The sequence below is a fragment of the Melopsittacus undulatus genome, chromosome 5 (genome assembly GCF_012275295.1).
Source record: "Melopsittacus undulatus isolate bMelUnd1 chromosome 5, bMelUnd1.mat.Z, whole genome shotgun sequence".
Classification (NCBI taxonomy): domain Eukaryota; kingdom Metazoa; phylum Chordata; class Aves; order Psittaciformes; family Psittaculidae; genus Melopsittacus; species Melopsittacus undulatus.
The window spans coordinates 17918803-17941509 of record NC_047531.1 but is presented as its reverse complement, the minus strand read 5'-3'; the positions used below and the strand labels follow the sequence as shown (position 1 = coordinate 17941509).

The window sequence follows — 22707 nt, the reverse complement described above, 5'->3', positions numbered from 1 at the left end:
AAATGGGATAGTAATTCAATCTATTACCTCTTTCACTTGAAACTCCAAACAAGGGTGTCCATTTATTATCCTTGATTATCATGTGTGGCTGCTTAACTGAATGGATTGCTGATAGAAATAATCTGTTAAGGGCTCTGCATCTCAGAGAGTTACAATGACATATATATCAAAATTAGGCCTGCAGCTTGCATATCAGATTTTTCACTTTATCATATAAAGAATAGATTCAAGATGTAACTTCTTGGTAATTTTTAAAACCAGAATATTTTGTGTGAGAGGTCCACAGTTTGACCACTTGTAGAACTGCCGTTTCAAAGGAACCATTCATTTTGGTTTGCTTTGTTTTTTCCTTTGAAGGGTGATCCAAAATGTGCAAACAAGGAAGGTTTAGTTATAACAATAGAATCATAGAATCATAGAATAGTTAGGGTTGGAAAAGACCTTAAGATCATCTAGTTCCAACCCCCCTGCCATGGGCAGGGACACCTCACACTAAACCATATCACCCAAGGCTCTGTCCAACCTGGTCTTGAACATTGCCAGGGATGGAGCATTCACAACCTCCCTACAGAATGGCTAGCAGAAATGGACAGATACTTCCAGAACAGTAAACTGTCCTTTTTGCTAGGTATGATCACAACATGAGTGTGTCTCATCTGCTATATTTCCCGATCAAGAAAATTTATGAAAAAGATTGTCATAATTTGGTGTTTGGTTTTTGGTTTGTTTGTTTTTTCAAAACTAATGGATTTTTATCCAGTGGCTTCACAGTTATTTGAACAATTGGGGAATAAATTCTACTCTTTACAAGTGTAGTATGAACCACCAAGTCCCCACTTCATTGTTCAATTTAAAACAAACACTTCATTTTATGTCATTATGGCACATCTGTTCCTGAAGAAAAATTTCAAGTTACAATAATAAGCATCACATAATAGTTGAATGATGATGAAAATTGTTCTAACCTTAGGTTTATATACATATATATATATAGCACTTGAAACACAATAGGTTTTCTTCATCTTCTTCCTACATTCCATTATTTCAAAAGAATTAAAAATGTACTTTGCTGGCAGTACTAAGCATGACTGATCAGCCCGCGCTATTTTTACATTACTGTAAACTAGGAGTATCTCATGAAACAGTCGATGTATACTGCTGTAAAACTGATGTAAGTGGGACAAGCAAGAAGCAAGGCTCAGCACCCCATATGAAAATGCTTGGAACTCCTCCAGTAAAAAGGGCATGCTTCAGAAGATGAGCTTGGTCTTTAGCTGATGGGCAATATAAAGTCATAAAATGCTTTGCATAGACAAAATGCATACTGCCATAGTAGTTGAGATCCACACATTCATGACCTCAGCACTTGCCTGCTGCAAAAGTGTCCAAGCTACCAACCTTGAAGGAGCGCCTATGTCCTGATGGCAAAATAGCTTATTCAACATGTAGAAACATGTTTACATTATAGATGCTTTGCTCTGTGAGGATGGACAAGGCACAGAAACTTCAGTAGAATTGGCTGTATCACTGTGGAGCTCTGTCTTCTATACTAGCTTCGCACTAAACGTCGAGTCAAACCTAAGGTAAAGAACTGTGGGGCATAATACTCAGAAATATTCCAAAGACTAACCAATGAGATTGGAACTTCATTAATCACCACAGTCTCTGAGGAAATTTGTAACACGCTGCATGATAAAGAAAAGAACATGATAGTGAAAAGAAAGGGAATGAAGACAGGATAGGAAAGTGCTATGTCAGTCTGTATCTCAGTGCTATGTCTGAACTCCAAAATAAACCATATTTTTCTCTTTTTAGGTCAGCCATACACATATGTACACACAGAGGGGGGAAAAAAAAGCTAGCTTTTATTTTAATCATCAAGTGAGCAAAGTGCTGAGAAGCCACAATAGACCTTGCATGTATGTCTGCATGCATTTTCAGAACAGGACTTTCACTGAGAACAAATGATGCACACAATAATTTCAGAAATGTTCATACTCTGTAGAACAAGTATTTCATATTGGGAAATTAAAAACAGAGAAAAGCTATCCCTGTATAAAACGAAAATAGAGAAAGACCAAAAGAACAAAAGCAGGGGAAGGGGGGGTGAGGGCTTTATTCTTTAGTAACTTCTGAATGCTACTGCAAAATAGCAAGACTGGGATACTGTTTATGATTTAAGACACCACATTTCAGTAGCTAGCACACTAAATTGATAATTGTTCACAAAAACAGCTAAAACATATCTGTTGGTTTTACACATACTGGTAAAAGAGAACCGGCACCATGAAATACTAAACCCCACAATTTTTTAGCTTTTCTGTCACATCTCAGTGCATTTAATATCCTTCTGTCATATTATTTATGACTTCACAAAGAAACTAGTTATTTCCCATTATCTCTTCAATAAATAAGTAAAGCAGAGCATGCTGCAGTGCTACAAGTCATTAATGAGATGCCTACAAAATCGTCACGGTGTCTAGTCTCAGAAGCTTGCACAGCATCTAACTATTAGAGTTTGCCTCAGCCCTGAAGAGTAATTGCGTTTTTTACACATTGATATATTCCAACCTGACAGCTGAGACACACATTTTGGAGTGGATTACATAAAGTAAGTAAACCTTTCCATGATGCATTTAACATTTTTAAAGCCACGGAATTCTAGCAGTGTTTTCAGCTTTCATTAACATTTCCACAAGCCCATCATAAGAGAGTTGCCTTCCTTTCTGATAAGGAAAGCAGGTCAAAATTTTTACTTTGGATTTCATATGGGAAAAAAACCAACACTCCAGTCCCCATTGGAATGACTTCTTTTAAAGTTATAAATTAATGTCATAGAAATGTTAGATTATATACTGAAAGACATAACTAGAATCCTGATCTAAAGCCTGCTGAAGAAAATAAAAGCTCATGTGGGCTTTACCTCCAACCTCTAAACCCAAATGCTGATAGAAATAATTTATTTTTTCTACCCATTTACCTATATTTCTGTTTAGGAAAAAAAATGCACAGGTGAAAAAAAATGCTCTTCTTTTGTATTAGATAAATAAGACTGTCACAAGAAACTGGCATGAAATTACTTCTACATTTAGAAAGACAAGATATTTATCAATGTTTTTCCAATACAGTAAGTATAGTTTCCCCTGTAGTTTCTAGTGTCCTTTTTTATTGTAAGACATAGTGTTCCTGATGTATATTTTCTTAGGTTTATTCCCTGTAAGTTTTCTCATTTCATTTCACTAGTTTGTAGTACAGTTGCACAATTTTCCGCTACATCTTTTTTTTCATCTAGCAGAATTTTGTATCTTGGAATATCATTTCATCTGTATTTTCTACTGTTTATTCAATGTACTATCAAGGGCAGAACATTTAAATGCTGTGAATTTTTCTATGGTTTCCCTTTTTCTATTCACTTAGCAGAAAATTATTTACCCAGAACTCTTTAAAGACATGTACAGAGACTAATATAATCATAATGTGTCAAAAGAATACAGGTACACAGATTTTTTCAGAGGTGACCTGTTCAATATATTCTGTGTCCCCTCTCCTGAGAAAAGCGCTATCACTCTGAGTGGACAGTGCAATTAGGAAAAAGCATCTTGAGGAAAGAAGCTTGAAAACTGAATAAGGGGCAGCTAAACTGCATTATATCATTACACATGAACTCAAATCTGAAGGAAAATAGAAAAAAATAAAAAAGTATTAATGTCTCTGACATCACAGTCAGTTCATTTTGTTGTCCTAGAGTGGGATTCACATAGAAAGTGAAGACACTTTTGGTGTGTTAATATAGGTTTTTTTCATGTGAGTTAGTGCTGAAGGTCCCATTGCAGTCATTACAGTTAATGAGTCTAGAGAGCGATTTAGCTCACCTGAAAGCAGACACATATTTTTGAGCAGCCCACCTAAGCTCATACTTAGACACTCCTTAATTCTGTTCTCTTTTTCTTCAAGCATGTGATTCAAGAGGAACAGAGAAAAATCAGCATTATTTATATATGAGATAAGGAAAAAGAAATTTCTCAATCAGAAAAGGAAATCAGTCATAAGATGACTGGTAAAATTCCTGGAAGAGTAAACGCCATCAGAAACTTTTTTTAGTCAATAACCAATCTCAGGCAACAAGGATAAAGATACGCGCTTATGCGCAAAACTCATTTACACATGCTATATGATTACTGTTTAATAAGCCATTTCCTTTCAAACAAGCTGTGAATATGCATAAAGTCGTTCATGCAGTGCATCCATGTCAACAAAGCTGCAACATGTTCCCAAATGGAATAAACCCCAATAAAAGCTATTTTTTCTGTCCTTCTTCCAGGATTTTCAGAGTATTAACGTGTGTTTCTTACATGAGAAAAGAGGAAAAAAATAATCAAAAACAACAACAACAAAAAGCAACCCCAAAACCAAAATCAAAACAAACCCAAACCAAACTGTTTTTCATTAAAAAAAATGTTTAGCTAATGGTCATCATGTATGGAAGGAACCTAAGAAAGTGTGAGCCTTCTCACTGGCAATGATAGTTTCTAAGGCTGAAAGATAAGCAAGCACAGAAGTGCTTATAATAATCATTGTGTTATTGAGTATGTGTCTTAGCCAGGCATTCATTTTAACTGATTGTCTGACAGATTCTTGTTAGGGAACTGAGTATTTCTTCCTTATATGCCCATTTTATATATGACCTTATCCAAATATAGCTAAGCAGGACAATACCAAAGTATAGGCAGAACTATCAGTTTTAAAGTCCTTCATACTAGCAGAATAATGAGAAGATGTAATATATGGCACATTTTTCACTGACTATTTTAGTAAACAGATCAACCAACAGATAAAACCTTTATGGTTCTAAATAGCACTTTTTGTAACATTCCAAAATTAGTTACATCACGCTCTGGCTGTCATTTTCACTGATGCTATTAATGTGTGATATCCTTTCAAGGTTGCCTGAAAGTTTCTGTGAGTTAACAAGACTTTGGTAAGCTAAGAAAAAAAAAATCCAAATTATTCTCCTTTTAGCTGTAAAAACCTCTGAGCAAACTCCCTACCCCAGTGTTGATTATAGACAATTTCTGTGAAATATTCGGGGAGGGATCCCATGTATGACACAACCTTCATGTTAGCAAACTAGAGGCTGTATTTCTTGATTCCCATAGTTTCCTCTTGATAAACTGCTGACAGACTAAACCTGTTACATCAGGAATCTGAATCTATTGTCTTACTTTTTTTCTGATGATGAAACTATGCTTCAATATATATAATTAACTTCTACCTTTTGCTTTTTTTACCCTATCTTTTTATAAGGTACTGATAGCAGGAATCTCTGCTGCACTGCCATAGAGTCTGGTTTAAATCCTACAGTCTGAGATAATTCAAATAAATAACTGTTGTCCTGGTCAATATCTTGCTAGAGTTGTTCATACACAAGCTTGATGCAAGTCCTCTCAGGTCAATTCCAGACCTCTAATTGATTTCTATGGGCTTTGGATCAAGTGAATAGCACTAAATCCTGCAAGGCATTCAGCACTCCCAGGTGCTGCAGCATTTATTTATCTTCCATTGAAATGCTTCTGAAGTTTAAGTATTTTGAATCTGACATAAGTTCTCATCACCTTCTAGATTATGACCTTTGATTATATAAATAGCTGAACAAAATAGAGATGTAAGAAATAACCATGAGTTTAAAGCAGCTGTTTTCCTATTTGCACAGTTTTTGAGCTCTATGATATTCTTGATCCTCTGAACCTTTGGTACTTAAGAACAGCTATCTTTTATCCATTGCCCAAAGTTCTTTAAAAGAATTTAGGAAAAAAGTATAAGCTAATCTATTTCCCTAATCTAAGCCTGATCCAACCCACAGTTAAGTCATTTTCATTAACAGTGAACATGAGAGTGTGAGATAAAGAAGCCATTTAGCCCAATGCCTGATCACTGGACAGAAGCAGATGACACCAGTAGAACATAAGCGAAGGCACCTTTTACTTCTCCCATTACACCTTGCCAGATTTCAGCAATCTGGTCTTAAGGAGTTCCCAAGGCAGACGTATCTTTTGAATTTGATATGCATTGGTGGATATTTTACCACTAATTTTTCTAATTGTTTTTTCAAGCCAAAAAGGAATGGAACAGTAATGGATGGAACATGGTCTTTCCTCATAAGATGGAACTCATAGCATTGTTTCCTAAAAATATCTATATTACTCTTTAACTTATTAAAACAGCTATTTTATTAAATCATTTGTTGTTGGGCTTTTCTTGTTGAGATCCAGAAAGAATCCTACACCATCCCTCTCTCACATCACATCCCACAACCCCTCCCCAGCACAGAGCACCAGTCACTATGAAGTTGCTCTCTTGAAGAACTAGTGATTCAGATTTTTAACACTCCCTGAGCAAACCAGTTAGGTAAATAATCTCTCTGCAGACAAGTTACATGGATCTCTGTTACCAATTTGTTTCTTAAGAGAGTGGAAAAGTGGTTAGCATATTAAAAATATCACTTCAAATCTCAGAAGTATGTAAATAAACTTGTCTTCATACAAGGACTCGTTCCAAGGGCAACATAAAATTAAGTAAGAAATTTAAGAAAGAGCCTACATTCTATCCCATTAATATCATCACTTTTCAAGCTTGTAAAATGCATTTATTTAAACAGCAAATTGAAGGAGTACTGTTTTTTTAATGATAATTAAATCAAATTAATTTCCTCAAATTATGAAATAAACACTGTATATAACCATCTTAAAAGACAGGAAACTTTCTGTAGCGGTGTAGTGGTGCAGGATAGTACTTTTGCTTTAGAACTTGTTTGGAAGTTTATGATAAAGCCAATCAGTTGAGGGAATAAAAAGAGGAAATATTATTTCTTCTACAGTATATTCATTTCTTTACACACAAAAAGAGAAATGTTTACTATGCCATTTAATGCACAGAGGAACATACTGTCAAGAAATCATACACTAAAGGGAAATATAGTGAAGGAAATGTTATTTCACACCGGTGTGAAATAGGTGTGAAAATTGTACTGGCAGGCAAATTTGAGATTTGTTGCTCTAAAAAAGCAGAACATGAAGACAACCAAATCACTGCTGATAACAGGATTTCATAACAAATTACAGAATTTCTTCACCAGAGATTGCTATCATTTGCAAAGAAGTGAACAAAGTTCAGAAGATAAATAAGAAAAACATGCAAACTCTGAATATGTAAAGGGTGGGTGTCAGGATGATGGAGCTAGGTTTTTTTCAGTGATATCCAATGATAGCACAAGAGGCAATGGGTGTAAACTGGAGCATAGGAGATTCCATGTGAACATCAGGAAGAACTTCTTTACTGTGAGAGTGACAGAGCACTGGAACAGGTTGCCCAGGGGGGTTGTGAAGTCTCCTACATTGGAGATATTCAAGGCCCGCCTGGACAAGTTCCTGTGTGATGTACTCTAGGTTACCATGCTCTTGCAGGGGGGTTGGACTAGATGATCTTTTGAGGTCCCTTCCAACCCTTGGGATTCTGTGATTCTGTGACCATAATCCTCACTCACGGTCCTCAAGCTTTTGCAGTGCTCCAGTCTGAACACAGCTTTAAATAAACTGGTAATTTTTACATTTAATTAAACATGAAAGTGAGTACTGAAATGAGGAAAGGTTCCCCATTAAATTTATTTCAGTCTAAGATTTTTAATCTGCTTCAGGGCTATGTATTGGTAATGCCTAACTGCAGTCCAGGGCTCTGACACTGCCTGGAAGATGCCAGAATAACAGCATGGGGGAATTTTCTAAACATTTCTCTATCGGGACACTTTGAAAATGGACAGTGGTGAAAACAGCAAGATCAACATGTGAATCGATCTTTAGGTTTCCCATCCAGTAGAACAAGAACAATTTACAAACCTCTGACATTAAGGTTTTCAAGCTCTCCATAGTTTCATTCAAAAGCACTGCTATTTGAAGAATTACTTCTTTCTTGAAAAAAAATTAACAGATACTTAAGGGTTTCTTTCAGTTTTCTAGAGGCAAAAACCTCCTTATTATTCAATTTGTATGTGCATGTTGCTTGGAAAAGGCAAAAAAATTGGCAAAAGCACTGAAGTGGCCTCGAGGGTTACACGAAAAAAAATATTTTGAATTTAAATGTGACAGGCACATTGCCTTTTGATAAAGTGGGAATTGTCATCAAATCCCTATCATGTACTTTACTATGATTTTTGAAAGAAGTATGTTCTGGGCCTTTCAGAGTTATATAACTGGGAAAAAGCAGACTAGACCAAACCAGCTAGACACGGAGGTTGGGATTTATCTCATCCATTTCACTTGGCATTTAAATATTAATATCTCTGCTAATCATAATAAATTTAATTTATACTCAGCACAGAGAAATGAGCACCTCCAGATGCCTGCTTCTCTTCATTATTGCCTAAGTAAGACAAGGATGTCTAGCTCAGAAGGATTAACTTTTGGAGGAGTAAGCTACCTCTGAGAGATGGTAAGCATTTGGCAGAGAAATAGGTCTGAATTCCACTTCCAGATTCTTTTAGAATAATTCTATTGTACAGCATGTCCTGATTGCGTCCTTAAAAAAAAATGATGTAGCACATATCTCCTTTAAAAGAGTTGTATGACCTGATTGTTTCCTTTAAAAATCCACACGCTGAAGATACTATCTATAAATTCTACTGCTATATCTTTCCACACAAATGTAGGCCCTGGGAAAAGAACTGTACACAAACAACATGAAAAGCTTATTTAAGGAAACCTTTCTGCTATACTTGGATTTGTTTGCTTTGAAAACAAAGGAACTTACAGTTATAGCTAGTGAGCAGGAAAACAGGTATCAGAAAATACACTAAGGCAGAAGATACACCACTGATATTAAAGAAATGAACCAACATGTTTTCAGCCTCCTGATACAAGTATCTTTCAAAGTCACTTATGTGGATCCAAATCCACTGTTCAACTATTTTCCTGTCCAGTATTCCAGGTCATCTAGAACTTTACTCTGTACTTATTTATCTGTCTGCAAAGATGTAGCAAACACTCCACACTGTATGTGGTGGCTACCTAGTAAAACAGGAAAACCTTCCAGAAAAGTGCTGAAAACCCCACAACCTCTTACTGCATGTCCAAACCCACAGTAAATCCACTCTGTGGGTCACTGCCTGACAGATACTGTCAGGTGTGAAGAGGGCAGTCACTGCTCAGAAGGCAGCTGCATTCAAAGGGATTTGTGCAGTGCACGCCAGGCACTTTTTTCTGTCTCCTCCAAGAGGCTTGAAACAAAACCAGCTCCTATCTCCCCCTCCCACAGCTAGGTTTTTATCTTATATGTGTGCTTTGATGCACAAAGTTGTCTATTTTGAAGTCACTGGTTGTGTGTGCCACACACAAGAAGTTAGCTTCACCTGTGGTCTGCAGCTGTGCCTGTCCCCAGAGGAGGAGAAAGGCTGTCACAGCTCTGCCGGTACAGCAGGAGGCTGAACCATGCTTCTCCCATGAATGATTTAATGCATTGAATTTCAAAATTTTGGGTCTTGGAAAGAAAGAAACTGTAGGTTAGACGAATGATAATTCATTTCAGTCTTTCAGCAGGTAGCATTTCTGCAGTGATCTGACTTACATGGGGTAAGGGGAGAGGGGTGCCAGAAACAGCACATGGGCCAAGGATAGCACATGTAACATATGTAGCACACATTAGACCTTTTTTTCTTTTTTCTCAATCACTGTAAAGTTTACCATACAAATATTCAAAATTGGTGGGGTTTTTTTTGTATAAATACATATTAAATAAACACAAGAAATAGTTGCACTGATAACTTATTTAGCTCTTATTAGGTGTATGACAACAGGTGCATATATTCTGTCTAGTTCTGCCTGTCTCTAGTCCTTGATACCTGTATCAACATGGACTTGATCAACTGATGTAAAAAATTACATCAATAACCCCAGCCAACCAAAAAGCTTAGAAAAGCTAAAAAATTCTCATTATGTAAGTGAAACCAGATACCATGGTATTTAAATTACACAGTTGCTGTTAAAAGAGTCATTATTAAAGATTTTTTTTTTTGGTACTGCTGTACTCTCAATAGAAAGGCCACAATTCTTAACCTGCTGTTTATCAACAATAAAGTGATTAGATATTCCAAACCAAAAAAGTACATACCCACTTCACAGCCAGATTTGGAAAGCACCTTCAACCTCTCTGCTTTTCATTCCTCTATGGGAAGCAGAGGACTTTGGGGACCAGCATCTTGCTGCTGTAATCCACCGTGTCAAAGAGCATCAATTTTGTTCCTAAGCAACCCTGCACAGTGCAGTAGGTGCTGTCCATAGCTGATAAGGATGCTCAGGGAACTGTTAAGCAGCTGCAAGTGGGAGAGATGAAAGTTGCAGAAACTGAAATTGAGGCCACTAACACAGTAATAAAAATCCTCCTTTGGGTTATAAAAAAGGGGGTGATGAACAGTAACAAGAATGAAAAGTTAAGGATCCTACTCACATTACATATGCCTTCATACAGAGAGCTCTTTTGGTTCAGCTTACTGAACAAAGCAAGGAGTTATGATGCAGCAGACACTTTCACACTGTGAGCTATTACACAATGTTAAATTACATTCACCACAGTCTTACACTCTGACTCTCAGCCATTTACAAGGAATGCCTTGGATGGCCAAGCTTGCAAGTGATAACTTGAAAGACTCTTCCTTAGGTATCAGCCAAAATATTTTGAGATTCTGCCAGTACAATGCAAAAAAACCTCCATGTTGCTGGATACACACTTGAATAAAGCTGGGGTTTGGCCTCAAATTAACTTTTTTTTTCCCCCAAAAGAATACTTAATCAAAACATGTTAATAAGATATTTATAAGTACCTCTGTGGAGTTTCACAGTTCTTTTTTTATCCAAAGTTATTTAAAACTGTAGCGAAATATGTTTATTTTAATTTACCAAAGTACTCAGACTAATTAAATATATTCCTAGAAGTTTATATGGTCTATCTAAGGAAATGGACTCTTCAATAATCAAACAGACAAATTTCTTTATGCAGACACTGGCTTTATAATATTCTTGTTTTAATGTTCATATTATTTAATATTACATAATACTTTGAAGAAATATAAACAAGTGTTCTTAATATTGGGAGGTCTGCTTCATATGTTAATTTTTTATATGAAGCTTCAGTGCAAGTGCTAGTTATTACAAAGCTGAGCCAAAAACCATCTGGTTAAGAGTCATCTCACAAATCACAGTCTCAAAGAGAAAGAGCTGTGATACAAGATACCTCAATAAAATAACTTTTTATACAATGAATCAGCAAAAATCGTGGACACACTTTTTAAAGATGTTTCACTTAGGAACATGGATTAAGGTAAAAATCAACTACTATAGACTATGCTTACAAAGCTTGTATTATTGAAAAAAAAAAAGCAGGCAAAATGCTCCTCACACCTCCTACTTAATTCCACAAACAATATGCACAGAAAATTAAAATAGAGACAAAATGAAAATAATTGCCAGCACACCAGAGAAGCGGATGAATTTGTAGCTGTCAAAATTCAGAATTATGGTTTACCCTTTCTTACCACATATACTACCAAATTTACTGTATATAAACTACATATGAGATTGAAGCCTATAAATCCTCAGACTCGATGTTTCTTTAAAAAAAAATGGAATCTCCTACCTGACAGTGTTTTGTACTTTTGCACCCAGTTCCTAAGAACATTTTAATTAATTTAACAATATCTTCATGTCATCACACACATTTGTTACGTACATTTTTATACTGAACTGTTGGCTTGAAAAATGCAGACACAAAACTAGGCTCAAACTTTCCCTTGCATGCTTTATATTATTCTTTAAGTCATCTTACCTTTTCTTCTTGAATTTTTTTATTATCTTCCTAAGAATAACATATACACAATACTCTACCTCCTTCTACAGTGCTATGTGGATATAGGGCATACTGTGTTTTAACACGATCTGAACTCTTGTTAATATCCATTTGATTCTGATAGGTGTACAACACAGCCAGTGTCCCACTGAAGTACTCACCCTCACAGTCATTCTTGCGCACTTAAGACTTGTGTTTCTAAGCACCTAAGCCTCTTTTGAGAATCCAAGCTGGGTGCCTGTCTGCATCTCCAGATACCTTAATGCCCTTAAAAATCTTTCTTGCAGTTTGGCTGCTATAAACTATTAAACTTGGGGGATCTCTGTGTCTGTAATACTTGACTACACTGGAACTGAAAAAAAAAAAGGGATAGAAGGCAAAACACTGCTCCAAAATACTTTAAATACACAACATTTTAATTGGTTCTTATTAATAACATTTTTATAGTGTTTTTTTAGGCAATCTCCCATTTTCTGTAACAATGCAGAATCAAGCCCCATTTACACAATGACTCCAATGTCTTTCACCTTCAGGATGGTGGAAGGCAATAACAGACACTGGAACATAAGAAAGGAAAATTTTTCTAACTGTACAAAGAATGTGACTGCTTATATGAATCGTATGTTTGTATCTTTAATATTTACACAGATAGCAGTCTTTTAATGTTTTGTTAGCTTTTATAAATGCACTTAACTACTGGAATCTAAACTAAGGTAGTAAAACTGTACCAGTGACTGGATACATTAAGAAATTCCTTATGATAGTGCATGAGGTGTGTATATTCTGGTGAGAGAAAAGAGTGCAGTCTCATTTGTGCTATGGTAGAGCAGAATCTTGTTGGATTTATGCTTTTTTAAAATTTTTTTTTTAATAAATCCAAAATATTCTAGGACTGACATATTCATCAAGCCTTGGGTGATATGGTTTAGTGTGAGGTGTCCCTGCCCATGGCAGGGGGGTTGGAACTAGATGATCTTGAGGTCCTTTCCAATCCTAACTATTCTATGATTCTATGATCACATGACCTTTCTGTGTGCTCATGTTTAAATCTGAGCCTCTTTACACCAGATGCCTGAGTAAATATTTGTATTCAGTATTTTTCTAAAGAACACTTACACCTGTTGCTTATCAGGTGCTCTAGTCAAAAGCTCTATTTTTTATTCCATCTCAAATCATATTTATTTAAGTTTATGATGTGGGAATAATGCAAATTTCTTTCGGTACTTTGGTGGAAATGGGGTTTTATTGGTTGGGGTTTTTTTGTCAATAGAAACTTCACGACTCTTTTAGTTTACAGGGGTATTATAAAATATTGCTGGAGGCCCAGGAAGATCAAAATTGTATGCTTCAGTGAAAAATACTTAAAAAATAATGGTAGAAAAAAATAGGTTACTAATTGTGACAGAGGTCAAAGTCTAAGCATGGTAACTATTACTGTTCTGGGAAACATGGCACAGAGCTATCATTTCAAATCACTGTCTATGAACTTAAAAATTTTTCCTCCACTGCATAAGCGATTCAGAAAAAAAAGACATCTTGCACAAATATCTGTGCTCCCATCTATTACCCAATAAATAAAAGGTACAGAAAAAAAAGAATCTTTTCCATCACTCTCTCAGCACTATTGTCAGGTAACTGACGAAATCTGATAGAGCTGAATCTAAACCTTGTTTCTGGATTTCTAATTTAAATTCCCTTTTTTGAACAATCTATCGCTGCTGAACCAGATACTTGTCTCATCAGTTTACCATGATGTAAATTATGAACTGCTGACAGAGAACTATAATGGCAAAAAAACCACAAGTAATCGGAGCAGTTCACTAGGCTTTCTTTCAAATATCTGAAAAGTTAATTGCCACCCTGATGTTGCAAGATGTTCTCAACTTATTTTGAATACTAATTTTATTTCTGTAGTTCAGATGCTCCATTTCCAGATATTTTTTAATACATTTCCAATTTTTTTACAGTAGCTCTATTTCTAAAACTGCATTTATACTTTATTATAGCTTTTATATTGCAAATTCTTCTTAGACAGAGGCACAATGAAGTGACTCAAGTACAAATTGTCATTACTTTATCAAACACTTGATAGTTTGAACTTCTTACGTTCAATCATGGATTTTACTAAAATCACAATATTCACTGAGGATTAGTTGAATGATAGGCCATAATTAATAGATCAGGCACTAGTCATAATTACTCTCTGAGTCAATCTGTTCTGCTATACTAAGTCAGCAAATTTCTTTGATACATTCTGGCCCACACCAATCTCACTGTTCTTATTCTTGACTCACAATAACAATAAGGAAACAAAATTCCATCTGTTTCCACCAAAGGAGCAAACAAATTGGATTCTGAGCAGAAACATCTTCTTGTGAAGCATTATCTTCATGCCCTTCATAACTGAAATAAGGAAATTCCTGCTCAAGAAAATGTGTGAAGTAAGCTAACTCCTGGTTCCTCCAAGAGAACTTCAGAACTTTTTGAACAGGAAAGCTGGTACCCCATGCAACTGAATATAGCAGTTCCTCTGTCAAGCCAACAACAGGCCAATACAGCTTCAGTAATCTTTTTATCAAAGAATAAATTTTCTCTACTGCTGTCCAAATGATCCTTACTTTACAGTATTTTGAATTCTCCCTGCAGCTTTTCTTGAATATCTATGTATGTGCTTTGAAGGTGATTACACTACAATTTGTCCCTCCTCTGTAATACAGTATTCTAACTGTACAGGCTAAATGTCTCTGCTGTGAAGAGAAAATAGACTGAGACATCAAACACATTTGTAAAATACAAAATTCACCAGGTTGTATTCAAGTGTACAAAAAAAAAAAAAAACAAAAAAAGAAAATGCCATGTGAAATAAGGGTGAAAATACCAAATACAAAATGAATGAATGAACCAATATGTAGGTATGAGATACAGAAATAACATTGCAGCTTTGCTCATCTTTATAATATTCAACAGACATATTTCCAACCCTTCAATGAAATTATTCACAAAACAAAGATTTCTAATTTTGTGCTTTCTTGGCAGGTTTTATTGAACTAGTTTTTAATAATACTAGTTCTGAAGAGATGGACGTTCACAAACAAGCATGCAGAAAGCATAAGAAATTAAAGACACTTGTAGTGGTCAGAAAAAAAACCCACAAGGTAATATGTGTGGCATTCTGGAAAAAGGTGATGCTGTGGAAATTTTGTGATGCTCATAAGGGAAAAAATCTATCAAATAAAGGTCAGGAAAAAAAACCCTGTTATGAGGAAAGTTCAGGTCAAATGAATGACAATAATGATGAATGAAAGACTTGATCTACTGGTGAAGGATGAATGAGGAATCTGGAATAAAGAAGCAGAAAAACGAAGCCAGAGAGTCTTAATATGAATGATAAACTTGTCTTGAACAAGGAATGAAAGGTGCCAAGCCAGCAGACAAATCCCAAAACAGGAGGAAGACTATGGAAAGTGGTAATTTGAAGGAAAAGTGAAGAAAATTACTAAATGGAATATACCCATAGGGATGCAGTAAGAATGGAAAAGGAGTGAAGAAGGGAAAAAATAGAATGCGTGGGAAAATTAAATCCGTCATCCTATTCCCCTGTTCACTGTTTATGGCTCACATTCAGTCACCTGCTTGATTGTAAAGTCTTCAAGGAATCTGACATATTTTAGACAGTATTCCTCATACATTATGGGCAATTTAACAAATAATTAAAATGAACAGTTGCTTTACCTTTTCTGGATGACACACCTCCAGTTTATACAATCAGAGGAAAGAAATGAATAGTCTTGTGTAAACATGAAGCTTAAGAGCTTCGCTTCATAAAGTATTATTCTCATCTTCAAAAGTACTGTATGATTTGACAAAGCTAGCCAATGTAGTGCCTATAAATATAAAGTTTAATATGGCAGTGAGGTTGCCTTAGAACTAGTCACAGAAGAGCACTGTGTTCCTTACTTAAAGTACAATATCTTTATAAAACAAAAACTACACTCTAGTTCTGACTGATTTGAGAACAAACATTACCGTTTCATCATCAAAACCTTACCAGCTATTCCAGCTCATCTGGTAGCTACTGACAGGGCAGAAGGTGTTATAAGGTGGCAGCAGAAAGTGACATAACTGTGTCATTATGGGCGTAGGTGTTCACAAAAGCCCCATGTAAGTCTGCCAGTCCCAATTTAATAGACCTGAACTTTTTTCTCTGCCAGGTTTTATGCTGCTCTATTTCTGGATCTTTATGCCCCTAACTTCTATGCTTTTCAATGTTATCTTCAATCTCCACAAAGTGCTTTTCATTTTATTTTCTTGTCCTTTCTTGTCCCTACTTTACTTTTGGTTTTGGTACAATTAATGCTGATAAAACACTAATTTGAAATTTTATATTAGATATCTCCATTTTGGGTAGAGTGTATCCTAGTATTCTAGAGTCATCTTTCACTCTCTTCTCTCTCTCTTTCAGCCTTTATCTTTTTCTCATTCTCTCCTTCTCTCTTCTTTTCCTCCTTTCTTTCATTTCTTTCATTTAACATCTTTACATACAACTATGTACTACTTGAGCTGAGCAGTCAAGAACAATTAATAGCTGGGATATCCTTGGAGGCTAAAGTGTAGTAATATTTGAAGTCACTGGCACTCTGCAGAGGAATATGTAATCTGTGTTTTTTAAAGACACTTTAATTGTCCAGCAATCATGCAGAACTGAAAAATATATCTCTGCTTCCAAGATAATAACTCCCCAAATCACAAAGGTCACTTACTCAATGCCCTTGCTATCTGGCAACATATAAGAATGACACCAAGACTCAAAACTTCAACTTTATGTTAATCTATTATTCAGTATTAACATTCATGTATTTTTATAATATTTCACATAACCTGCTGTGTGCTATTGTCATTTAAAACATATAGACTTCATCTAGCTTTGTTGCTAAAAGTAAAAAAGTTGCTCAGAGTCCATTTATATAGCCCTTATTCAGCTAAACTAAAATTAATAATGAAGGGGGGTTCTGTATTAGTAAATGGACGAGAAGCTTTAGCACAGAGCAAAAGCAGCAGTACTAATTACATTCAGCTTTCACTGACCCTTGTTTCTTTTCTATATAATTTTCCACTCTTTTTTGTAATTATTCCATCAACTGAAAAGAGTTCAAAGATTTAATTATGCTAATTCTATTTAAATTATTCATATATAACATTTGAACATAATCTGTATGTAGTTATCATGATGTTATTAAAGAAACCTCATCTACCTAAGGCATTCATTAAAGATTTCCAAGAAATTTGTGATGTCTGTTGTACATGAACTTCTAACTATATCTGAACTTCAGAATGTGAGACTTTGGCTCTCTGCCCAACTTGCTCAATTTTTCTCTGTGCAAACTACCTTGAGAAAAAAGTTAAGCATACATGTATTCTTTTCAATGCTTTTTCTTCCCCTCATGAGCTACATGTTGCATGGATGCGTACTTGAAAACAGGTTCCTAGGCTCTTTTCGAAGAGACTTTTAATCTCATCAGTACTTTGAAGACTTTACTCAGAATAATTCCTCAATACCCAATACAAACAAATCATACTAATTCCAAACAGATACCATATCGCCATCAACTGTAAACTGGTCATAAACCTGAAAAAAAGAATTATATTCAGGACCATGGACAAGTACAGCCCAAACTGCCCAGAACTGAAACAAGTCCTCCAAACACTACTTTTCACCACAGAAACACTAGACCTGACCCTACTCTTCCATACTAAGATTATACTGCTAAATTCTGAAGACCTAACTTGTTGAAATCATCACAATTCTAACTAAAATATACATGGTAAAAAGTATCACAATCAGAATATACAGGTCTGTAGAACTAGTTAGCATATATAACTCGTTCCTTCTGTTAACTTGTCCCTTTCTTTTGCCACTAGCAGAGAAAAACGAAACCCCCAAAATAACAGGAAAGCAGATTAAAATCCTCAAAGCTCTTGTCATTCCTTTTTAGCATAACTTGCCCTTACAAGTAATATGAAATATTTACATGCACTATATTTATCTTCATCTGTTACATCACTCTAAAGATAAAAGCCCTGTATAAAAAATGGTGGCATAAGGCAGTCCTTTTATCTTTTTCAATATTTTGTGTGTGCATTTCCCAACTAAATTACAATTGCACATAATAAGTCAATTTTTTCATAATAGTTTCATAATGCACTTTTCCTTTTGTTAAATTTAGAAATTATACATGTTTCATAAATCTCAACAAGATCTGGGAAAATGTTTGACTAATAAAATTATCTGCTTTGATTCATTAAAGTGAAAAGTTTGCCTTGTAATATTTTTAATTATTAAATAACTGGACAGATTCCAAGGAATTGACAAATTTTCCGTTTCATAAATGATGCTCTACAACTCAAAATTAAGAATGGGGGAACAAGTTGCCTCCTCCAATCAGCCAACTTTCTAAATCCCTGTTATAATTAAAGACAAATACATTTTACAGCACACATTGGTGCATAGAACCAGCTGGTAGAATATGACGCCAGTATCAAAGACTTTATAAATTAATACCATCTCCCAACTTTGCACTAAACTGCATTGGCATCTAATGCCAACAATGGCATTTTTAACTCCAAATTCTCTGGAATAATTTATATTGTTATTAAAATTATGTTTTAAGACATATGCTTCATCTGTCATGTGACACTTCCTCAGATAATTTTTCAGTCTGTCACCAGTCAATGCAGCTTGACACTTGTCATCTACAAGTTCCATGTCTATGAAAATCAAAGGAAATTTATCCAGTGTCTTAAATAACATCAGGAATAATTTTTGTAAATATTAAGGTTGTTATACCTGTTTTATTTTCATAAAACCAAATAACTTAGTGATTTTGTATCCAAGTCTACCTCAATACATCACTTTAAAGAAAATGTCAGATTCACATACTTCTATGCATGATCAAAATAAAAGATCGCACTTGACTTCTCCTTATAATTATCACTACCTTAGCAACACTGTAACAAGTCCTGTCAGTAAACACATTATTAAACATCCACTGATAACTCACAGATATTAATAAAATACTCCATTTTCACTATCCAAAACCAAATAAAATGTTAGGGAAAATTTGAAAGAACACAATTTCAAGATTTTTTTTGGTTTCTTGATTTCTTTTTCAGTCTATCTGCAGTTTTGGGGTTTTGTTTATTTTAACTTTAGCAACACTTTAAACTCACTTGTACATGTAAAACATTTAGAAAGAAGTGACGAGTCGTATTCATGAAGTTCTGTAACAAAAACATACCCTCACAATTTTTTCTAGCAATGCTTTTTTTAAAAATTTAGTATTTTCCATTAGTGACAATACACTCGTTGAAATGTTGGCTGTAACCAAACACCAGCTGCACTTACCCCAGTGTTGTCATGGTGACAATGGTGTACCAGAAGGCTGCAGGGATGCTGGTGAACTTGCTGGCTGATGAACCTTTCTCTGCATAGTACATGACTGTGGCAAAGATGATGATGGCCATAGTGAGTGAAAAGAGGAGAAAGCCTAACTCCGAGGCACAACTTTTGAGCGTGTAGCCCAGAATGCGCAACCCCTGTGAGTGGCGTGAAAATTTAAAGATCCTGAAGACACGAAAGACTCTCAGTGTCACAAAAGCTCCACTGACATCCTCATTATCTGTCATCACCAGGCCAATGTAATACGGCATGATGGCGACCACATCAATGATACTCATGACACTACGCACGAATTTGTAGCGACTAGGGGCTGCCAGCAGACGTAGGAGATACTCAACTGTAAAGATCATGACACAGGCAGTATCCAGACAGAAGAAAGCCACAGCATAGCGCTCTCCACAGGGCAGCTCTTTGATGCGACCTGGGCTTACCCCACAAGGCACTGTCTCCACCACGTTGGCAATAACAGAGACAGCAATGAAGAAGCCAGTGACATAGTAGAAGACCAGAGCCAGTGTACTGGTGTGTGGGTTTTCAAAAGCCCTCCACATCCTCTGCCGAGCTGTCATTGAGGGCAGGGAGCTCTCAGCTCCATTATCCTGGTCGGCATCATCCTGCAGGCGCTCGGCATTCTCACGCCGGCGATCCTTATACTCCTCATAACAGCAGTCGCCAATGATCTCAGGAATGATGCCAAAGAAGGCCAGCTCCTCATCGTAAGCTGAGATGCACTCCTGGCGGGGATAATGAAGCTTCCCAGTACGGTAAAAGTTGAGAATGTAGCGGAAAATGTCAGGGTCCCGATCAAAAAAGTACTGCTGTGTCTCAGGGTGATAGAAGAAGTCCCGCTCCGAACTGCCCAACAGAGTGTCAGGATAGCGCTCCAAGGTATCCAGCCACGTCTGGAACTGGATGCCACTCACATTCAGCACAATCAGAGAGTCCTGGCTTCGCTTCCTCTCCTGCCGAGGAGCAGCTGGCATGGGAGCTGTGGCCACTGGCATCCATCCTATGGCTGCTGCCCTGGCAAAGGGCAACCAAGCTGCTACTCCTGCTGCCATGGTCTACAGCTAAGTGAGTCAATCTAGAGACAGTTCTGGTCCAGCCACTAAAATAGAGAGGGAAAAGAAAAATACAAATGCTCATGCATATCTGAGGCACTGTTGCTTACTTCCGTATTAACAAAAAAAAATCTCTTTGCTTCCTTTTTGTTTCTTGCCTTTTTTCATCCCACAGTATCCTTTCCAGGGCTCGACAGGACAATAAATCAGGGCACTTGGAAATCAAGGTATTCAAAGCAGCTGCTGTAGCAGCCAGATCCTTTGGATACAAGGTCCACTCGAGGCCCCTGAATGTAAGCAATGTTCCACAAACCACTAACCCCAGAAGCCGGCTAGTAGCTCTGGTGCAGCGGTGCAGCCACCTGGAAGGAGGTTTTCTTCCACGCGCGATGCAGCCGGTGCTCCCGCCCCTCCTGTGCTCGGCTCCGCTCCCCGCCTGCCGCCGGAGCCGGGCCGCGGCCGCCAGCAGAGCTGTTCCCGGGCGGGATGCACCGGGGCCGTGTCGGGGCTGAGGGGATGGACCGGGAGGGCCGCGCCCCTCCCCAGCCGCAGCCCTGGAGCAGCGGCGGGACGAATCCTCTCCCTAACCTTGATTACCTCCAGGGGACTCCCCCAGACCCCGCGCAGGGCCTGGGGAGCCGGCAGGGCAGGGGGAGGAGCTCCGGGCGGCAGCATTAAACTTTAAGGCAAGTTTTCCGTGTAGGAAATGCGTTGAAGGGCAGACGGGCGCTGGGAAGGGGCGAGGGAGGGGGGAAGCGCCCCAGAGAAAGCGCGCGGAGGGGAGTCTCCCCCGGACGGGACGTCGGGGCACGGTCAGAGACTGATCCGGAGAGAGGAGACCGGGGCCGGGCAGAACCGCGGTGCCTGTGGCGGAGGTACCAGCCGGGATTTGGAGGCGCCCGCAGAAGGTGGGATAAATGGGGCGTCCTCGGGCGCGACCGAGCGGGCGGCGGAGGGCGAAGCCAGTGCAGGCTGGCGGTGGAGCAGGAGCGTGGCAGGTGCTCCCGGAGGCAGCGGAGGCCGGGGCGAGCGGGGAGCCGCATAAGAGGGCTCGGGGCAGGGGCGCGGGGTTCTGTAGTGGCTCGGCGGTGGATCACACACACACACCCCTTCCACCTGCTTCCTCTCGCCCCTTCCCCGCGGCTCTTCTCTCGCATACCTCCCGACGTGCCCAGCCTGCGGCACCTACCTGTGAAAGTCTGGCGAAAGCGCGCAGTTGCATAGAGACTTTTGGAAATACGGGCTCTGCCGCTAGATCTCCGCGCCCCGCCGGGAACGGCGGGGAAGTAGTTGCTCCTGAGAAAGCTTGATCGCATCCAAAGGGACATGGATAATAAGGCTTTCCCCCACCCCCACCCCCCTCCGCCACAACCGAGCGCCAAGCAACAAGTTCAAGGGGTGGGTGGGGGGAAAAAAACAACGTAATCGCGCCTGGCAACTCGGTGGAGCACGTCCTTTCGGGGCGCGGATCCTGCGGAGCGGCTGCGGCTGCGGCCGCTGCCCCTGCCCCTGCCGTGGGGCTGCCGCTGGCTGCGGGCGGCGGCGGCGAGGCCCTGGCGCGGCTAGGGACGTGGGGGGGGCTTCCCGCTGCATCCCCCGCGGCGGGCGTGCAATGCCACCCTGCCGCTCTGCCGCCTGCGGGCTTGGGGCGTAGGGGCGGGAGGCAACGGGCTGCGGCGGAGCGGGGCGCGGGGGGGCGTGGGGCGAGAGAGGAGGGCATCGCTCGGCCGGCGAAACAAAGGGGCTGCGGGCGGCTACGCCGGCGGCGGCAGGGCAGGCGGGGAGTGCCTCGGAGGGAGGGGGGACGTGGGAGTACGGGTCTGTGTGTGCTGTGGGTGTCCGTGTGTGCGTGTGTCTGCGGGATTGGGATCGCGCGGTCCAGCCCCTCCGCCGGCAGCGCCGCACAGACCCTTTGGAGTTAGCAGTGCTTCGGGTAGGGATCGGGTGGCGGAGACGGCTTAGGTGAGATACCGGGGGATTCCTCGGGAGCGCTGTCTCCTTTCAAGGGAAGGGGAACGATGTTCTGAAAGAAGAGGGTGGGGGGAGGAAGAGGAGGTGAAATGCCTGGGAGTGAAGTGCGGCGATGCTTTTCATAACCCGCCCCGAGCCACTCCGGAGTTCTCGCAGCAATATCCAAATGGCTCTTACCAGCTATGGGAAAGGCGAGAGCTTGGACGGCTATGGGAGCATTTTCCTCCTCCTTTTTCTTTCCGCTCCCGTGCAAAGCCGCCCCCTTTTTTCCCATCGCTAGATGGCGTGTGGATGACGGGAAGTAAACTCCCCGCCGGAGTGCCGAGAGGGTCC

At 38.9% G+C, this 22707-nt stretch overlaps 1 protein-coding gene across 1 annotated transcript in view; it reads right to left on the bottom strand.

Annotated features, from left to right (window-relative positions):
* Nucleotides 1-21912, bottom strand: part of KCND2 (potassium voltage-gated channel subfamily D member 2) — a 285532-nt gene extending 263620 nt beyond the window's left edge. Inside the window, exons 1-2 of the mRNA XM_005146077.2 lie at nt 21593-21912; nt 19289-20450 (exon numbers count right to left, since the gene is read on the bottom strand). Of these exons, the coding sequence (XP_005146134.1) occupies nt 19289-20403 (1115 nt within the window). The 5' untranslated portion in view covers nt 20404-20450; nt 21593-21912. The remainder of the gene's footprint in view (nt 1-19288; nt 20451-21592) is intronic.
* Between the last annotated feature and the right edge of the window lie 795 nt (nt 21913-22707).